This window comes from Lathyrus oleraceus, chromosome 3, assembly GCF_024323335.1.
Source record: "Lathyrus oleraceus cultivar Zhongwan6 chromosome 3, CAAS_Psat_ZW6_1.0, whole genome shotgun sequence".
In the NCBI taxonomy this organism is placed as follows: domain Eukaryota; kingdom Viridiplantae; phylum Streptophyta; class Magnoliopsida; order Fabales; family Fabaceae; genus Lathyrus; species Lathyrus oleraceus.
The window spans coordinates 49172801-49179761 of NC_066581.1; the positions used below are offsets into that span (position 1 = coordinate 49172801).

A 6961-nucleotide genomic window follows, 5' to 3' on the forward strand; every position below is an offset into this window, starting at 1 on the left:
TTATTATATTCTGTAATAGTTGCTTATTGTTAGAAGCACTGTGTATTACTAATCATATCATTACTGAGATAATTCCTCAAGTGACTCTGTGTAGTCCGAGTACTTGAGAGGGCTAAGGAATTATTTCTCTTAGACGGTTGTTTGTGTAATCTTTCAAGATTAGTGGATTAAGTCCTTTTTGAAGGCGAAATCACCTTGGCCGGGTGGACTGGAATAGCTTTGATTTTCAAGCGAACCAGTATAAAATTATGTGTTGAATTCCCTTTATTTTACGTGTGTCTAAGTTCTTAAAAAGTTTTATTTTCCAAAACAATTCAAACCCCCTTTCTTGTTTTTCTCTACCTTCACTACCGTGAACGACACTTAAGCCTCCATGTGCGAGCAAACAATGTTTAACTGCTAGAGTGCGATCCGAGTTCATCCATTCTACCGCAAACAGACATACACTTAAAGCTCTCATGCTCGAGCATACAAGCCAATCGACAATAGAACGCGGACGTTAATATTGTCCACTAAAAACAATTAATGCATTTGTCCTAGTTCCACGAACTACGGAGCTCTGATTTCCTCATTGCACGAATGTGGATCGTAGGCACGAGGGCCCAAATCCTTGGCGAGCACAATTATCTATTTCTCACATTTTTCACACTTTCGCGAGTAACCTTCAGATAATAACACTTATTCTTGTGAAGAACATTCAAAACGGTTCCCATGGAGTACCATGTATGTTACGGGTGCTAATACATTCCCCTTGCATAACCGACTTCCTTACCCATTTTTCTTTCCCCCGGGTTTTATCGATGTTTTCACTTTCCTTTGGGAATAAATAAAGTTCGATGGCGACTCTGTTGTATCTTTGAGCGTGTGATGCGCTCAGGTAGAATTCGTGTAGCTTCATTGAGCATTTATAATCATGAAATGAACGAAAAATATTTGTTTAGGTTTCACGTTAAGTTATCTCATCGGTTTTGTTAAAAACCGAGGTGAACATGTTTTTTTAAATTGCATTATTTACACAGAATATTGAAAAACAATAATACATTGAAACCAGAATTTTTGTATAAGAAGTTATCTGGTCCAAATATTGCACGCATCCAATTTCTAGGTTTATCTGGTCCAACCATTGAATGCATCCAACATCTAGAAGCCTCGAGATCTTTAGTTGTTCATGCTACCCACATAAGAGGCCATATCAGCAACACAAACTTGATTTCATAAGTGATAAGTGCACCTACTTGAGCATATCACCAAAATGCATGGAAAAAAGTGGTAGAATCTATGTGTCAAAGGATGTAACATTCAATGATACTGAATTTCCATATCTACAATTGGCAAAGAGTCTTCTTTACCTACTAGCTCCACTCAATATACTAACTCTGCACCACTACAAATTATCTCAAACTGTCAGGTACCTAGCCCAAATCGATCACATCAAGTGTAGTGTGATAAAGTGGCACCTGAGACTCCTATCAGAAGAGAAAACTGATAACATGATTCTTCCATGGTCAGTGCTCCTAATCCCATAATTCAAGGTGAATCAAGCAATGATAATGTGATAAACATAAACTTACATTCTGAGTCCATTACAAATTCTCAAACAAACATTATGAACCTTGAACTAAGTCACATTCCCTATAACCCTGCACCAAGTCCTACTTAAAAATGAGGTAATGTGTCTTCCAAGTCACCATTCATAACTACCAGTCCACCTGTGCAATATTTATCTGACACGTCTAACTCTCTTTCTCCCTCATTTCATGATCTTTCCCCACCACCTATTAACAACCATAACATGCTCACAAGAGTCAAAACAGGACATTCTAGACCTAAAATTTTCCTTGTACATTCAGAACCTACCACTACCAAGCAAGCTTTGTCGCACCCTAAGTGGTTTAAGGTTATGCATACTGAATTTCAATCACTCTTGGCCAATGAAACATGGTTCTTGACCATTTTACCACGTCAAAGATAAGCTATCAGGTGCAAGTGGGTTTTTAAACTCAAAGAGAATCCTGATGGCACAATCAATAAATACAAAGCGTGACTCATGGCCAAGGGATTTCACCAACAAGAAGGATTTGATTTCCATGAGACATTCTAACATGTAGTAAAACCTACAACCATCAGGGTCATTCTCACACTTGTAGTGACATGTTGGTGGGATATCCAACAAATCGACATCAATAATGCCCTCTTGAATGGAGATCTTCAAGAAGAAGTCTACATGTAACAACCACCTGGATTTATAGCCAATGGTCATTCTCTAGTGTGTAAATTAAGAAAAGCAACTTATGGCCTCAAACAGGCCCCTCGAGCATGGTATGAGAAATTGCATCAAGCCTTAGTGCAATTTGGATTCCTTGCTAGAAAATGTGATAAGTCACTCTTCATCTATCAATACAACGATATCACAATATATGCCTTAGTCTATGTTGACGACATACTAGTCACAGGGACTTCCTTCAAACTTGTGCATGCATTGATCTCCAAACTCCATCAACAATTTGCTCTCAAGAAGCTTGGAAAACCCAAGTATTTTCTTGGCCTCAAAGTACAAGAAAAATCAGGAGGAGCTATCATCCTTACTCAAACTAAGTATATTCGAGATTTACTTACAAAAGTCAACATGACTGAGGCCAAGGGTGTTAACACTCTCATGTTTAGTCAATCCAAACTCAATAAACATGGCTAAGATGTCATGTCTGATTCGCATCTTTACAGGTCAACAGTTGGAGCCCTACAATACATGACTTTAACACGACCAAACATAACATTCAATGTTAACAAATCCTATCAGTTCATGGCCAATCCGCTCGACTCACATTGGAGTGATGCTAAACGCGTACCACGGTATCTCAGTGGAACATCTCAACATGACCTCCTCTTGCAATCAGCTGACTCTGTACCTCACATGTCCATTAGAGCTTATTGTGACTCTGATTGGGCTAGTGACCCCGATGATAAAAGGTCGACCTCAGGCTCGTGTTTTTATCTTAGCAATAATCTCATTGCATGGAGCTCCAAGAAGTAGTCTCTTGTTGCACAATTGAGTACTGAAGCGGAATATCGAGCTCTTGCACATACCATAATAGAACTTTTATGGCTCGAGTCATTACTAACTGAACTACATGTGCAGTATCAGGTGCCGACTCTTCTTTGTGATAATATTAGTGCAGTAATGGTTCCTCACGACCCAGTTCTACATGCAAGGACCAAACACATAGAACTTGACATTCACTTTGCTAGAGAAAGAGTGGCAGCTCGAAAGCTCTGCATCCAGCATGTTCCAGGCACGACTCGGATTGCAGATGCTCTCATGCAGTCTTTCAAGAGTTCAAAAACAAGCTCAAGGTGGTTCCAATTCAACATCCATGATCTTGTGGAGGGGTATTGGAGAAGTGATAACTAGAATATAAAAATTGGAACTTAAAAAGTAAGTAAGGGTGTAGATAGAGAGAAAGTTAGTTAGCGATCCTAACTAACTTCTCTATTGTGTAACTAACTTCTCTAATAAACTCTATGTGTTGCATGATATCTATAAATGCATTCCATATAAATTCTCCATGATCAATAAATACAATAAATGGACATAATTCAACTTCATCTCTGATACACTACTTCCTAATGAGACACAAATTTACAACAACAATGAAAAAATGATAACCAATACTATGTTTTTAGTGGAACAAGATACCATATATGAGAAAGGAAAACAAATTACATATCAAGGTATTTTAGTCATTCTAAGGTGTAGTGTAGCTACGTTTTAAAGAGTTATTACCATTTTTTTTAACAAATAAAAAAATATATTTATTTTTTTATGACACAACTGAGTCTATGAATTTGAAACCAGCATTTTATTTGGAAACAAAAAGAAGAAAAGACAATAGAGAAACAAATCCAACAGAAAAGAAGAAAAACAGTTACACGATCCATTGGTGCATTCCTTCAAACACATCATTGACACTCCCCTAACCGTTTTCTCCATTTCCATTTCTAAACGAAACTAACCCAACAATGTGGAGTTCTATGATGATATTCGGTATTGGAGCACTGATTCTGCAATTTCTGATCTCAACCGCTTTAGCCAACGACGTCGTTGTGCTCACAGATGACACCTTCGAAAATGAGGTCGGCAATGATCGTGCTGCTCTCGTCGAGTTTTATGCTCCTTGGTAAAACGTTTCATCTTATAACACATTTTTCATAATTGAATCAAATCGTAAACGATTTTGTATTGATGATGCTAAGGTTTGATTCAAATGTGAGTTGTTATTTTTTTTTTAATGTTAGGTGTGGACATTGTAAGAAGCTTGCGCCGGAGTATGAAAAATTGGCAGCAAGTTTTAAGAAAATCAATGCCATTTTGATTGGAAAGGTTGGTTAATTAATGTCTCTTTTTACTAGATTTAACATTTATGTTTCTTTTATGTTTAGGTTTATCTCAAGCATGGACACTTCTGAGAAAAATGTGTGATGTTTGTGTTGGTGTTGTGTCTGATATTCGTGTTTCTCTGTTAGTGTTTCTTATATATTCTTACAAACTTTGATTAATATTTTTGTAGGTCGATTGTGATGAACAAAAAATCATTTGCACTAAGTATAAAGTTTATAGTTACCCATCAATTATGTGGTTTCCCAAGGGATCACTAACACCAAATAAGTTAGGACTTTGTTCATTTTCTTTCCTTTCAAATATTTCTTTTTACCATACAAAATGTGATCGAATTTCATATTCTTAACAATATATCTGAAAAATTTAACATGTTCTTTAGGTTTGAAGGCGCACGTACCGCTGAAGCTCTTGCTGGTTTTGTAAACATGAAAGCAGGTATTTAAGTGAACTGCATAGACGATTCTTGTATGCTTTATCAAGAATTTTTAACATAAAATTGTTCTTTCTTTGTTAATTTCATCATTTCATACACATTTTTACTAATTACTTGCATTTGCACATTTGAGTCAATGTTCTGAATATTTAGTAGTATAATCTAACCACCTATGTTTGTTTTTCAATTTTATTCATGACTTAAAGATTGTCACAATTACGGCATATGTTGTCTGGGTAGTTAGTCTCTATTATATTCTTCTTAGCATTTTGAATGTTTTTAAACTTCATTCCGTCGGCATTTTCTTAGCATAGTATTGTTAATGCAGGTACCAACGTGAAGATAATTGCTCTTCCATTTAGTGTGGTAGTTCTCTCCCCTGATAACTTTGATAAGGTTGTCTTAGATGAAACAAAAGATGTTCTAGTGGAGTTCTACGCACCATGGTATGTATAGATTAACACGATCTTCCGTAAATTCATGATATGATGATCTTTTTTTCATTTCCAATGTTTCTGAATCTTATTTTCTCGACAAATTCATTATTGTCTTTAGGTGTGGTCATTGCAAGGCTTTTGCTTATGTAAGGATATTCTTTTGTCTAAGACTTCTACATAGCTAACTTATAATCATATAATTTGGTAATTTTCACTTGCTTATGACTGAATATATCAAGGTTGATCCTAATACTGTTTTTACTATTTATTTAGACTTATGAAAAGGTTGCCGCGGTATTCAGGTTGGAGGAAGAAGTAGTTATAGCTAATCTCAACGCTGACGAATATAAAGATTTGGCTGAGAAGTGAGTGCAGTACCATATTTTTACTTTGTCTTCCGATAAAACTATGTTAAAATCAAAATGTGTCTAGTTTGGCTTATTTGCTAATACAGGTATGGTGTTACTTCCTATCCCACATTGAAGTTTTTCCCAAAGAACAACAAAACCGGCGAAGAATATGTTGGTGGTCATGAAGTGGACGATTTCGTAGCTTTCTTTAATGAAAAATGTGGCACCAACCGTGATGAACATGGTCAACTTACTTCTAAAGTTAGTTTAAAAATATGTTTAGCATTAAAAGATATCAGAATCATATACTTGACAGCTAAATGGATTAAGTACTCTTGCTTTAGGCTGGCATAGTAGCATCTCTAGATGACTTGGTGAAGGAGTTTGTGATTGCCGACGACGATGAGAAGAAGATTCTCTTTTCCCAACTTGAAGAGGAAGTTCATATTCTTAAGGGTTCTGCTGCAAGGTTTGAATGATATCATCACATTTCCTTTTCTGTTCTGGTTTGCTTAAGTTTTATAATTTGAACTTCGTTTGTTTTGTTTTGTTTCAGACATGGCAATCTCTACTTGAAACTTATGAAGAGCAGTATGGAAAAGGGCGAAAATTACGCGAAGAACGAGATTCAACGTCTCGAGGGTATGCTTCGGAAGGTAATTTATTAATGACAGTAAAGTTTTTTAAAACTTGAGGCTATTATTTGGTATGTTATATTTGAAAATTTTCTTTTGATGCAGTCAATAAGTGCAGCAAAGGCAGATGAATTTACACTCAAGAAGAACATTTTATCTACCTTTGTTTGATCTTATGGTGATAGAATAGTCATTTGATAAATCGTATAATAAGGCTTATATTAGAATGAGCTTAGGTTTAGGATTAATTTTGGACATTATTAATTGTAGTCATTTCTTGCATTTTTCCATCACCAATGATTCCATTGAGCTGTTTTTGTTTCAAGAAGTCCATTTTGGAATGTTTAATTGCCTTCTAATCCTTTGATTGTGACTTTTCTTGCTGAGGCTAAATTACAATCTCTCATGTACAAAAAGGAGTATATTAAACATTTCTGTATATGAAGAACTAACTATATTTGTCACAAAAAATACTCACAACAAATCGGATAAAAATCTACAAAATGGATACGCGCGGTTCAAAATTTGTCACAATAAAACCGTGACTAAATTGGGTCTCATAAAATATTGTCACGATTAAATCATGGATAAATAGAGGCTCTTTTTTTTCATGGTTAAATTACGACCAACTTACACTGGACCGAAAAAAACTTGAAATAACTCTGGAAATAAAGATAGGCAAAGAATAAGAAGTGGAGTTAATGATAGAA

At 35.7% G+C, this 6961-nt stretch overlaps 1 protein-coding gene across 1 annotated transcript; it reads left to right on the plus strand.

The window, feature by feature from the left end:
- The first annotated feature begins 3835 nt into the window (after positions 1 to 3835).
- LOC127128908 (protein disulfide-isomerase like 2-1) lies at positions 3836 to 6613 on the plus strand. The gene is made up of 11 exons (XM_051058267.1): positions 3836 to 4175; positions 4294 to 4378; positions 4566 to 4663; positions 4776 to 4831; positions 5158 to 5275; positions 5385 to 5412; positions 5540 to 5631; positions 5721 to 5877; positions 5961 to 6085; positions 6173 to 6272; positions 6357 to 6613. The coding sequence occupies exons 1-11, from the start codon at positions 4018 to 4020 to the stop codon at positions 6420 to 6422; spliced, it is 1083 nt and encodes a 360-aa protein (XP_050914224.1). The 5' UTR covers positions 3836 to 4017; the 3' UTR covers positions 6423 to 6613.
- The last annotated feature ends 348 nt before the right edge of the window (positions 6614 to 6961 follow it).

What these genes read in the sequence shown, in the direction of transcription:
- LOC127128908 (XM_051058267.1), top strand. Translation starts at nt 4,018, where the DNA reads ATGTGGAGTTCTATGATGATATTCGGTATTGGAGCACTGATTCTGCAA. An exon ending in GTCGAGTTTTATGCTCCTTG is followed by an intron (nt 4,176 to 4,293) that starts GTAAAACGTTTC and finishes TTTTAATGTTAG; the next exon opens with GTGTGGACATTGTAAGAAGC. An exon ending in GTGGAGTTCTACGCACCATG is followed by an intron (nt 5,276 to 5,384) that starts GTATGTATAGAT and finishes TATTGTCTTTAG; the next exon opens with GTGTGGTCATTGCAAGGCTT.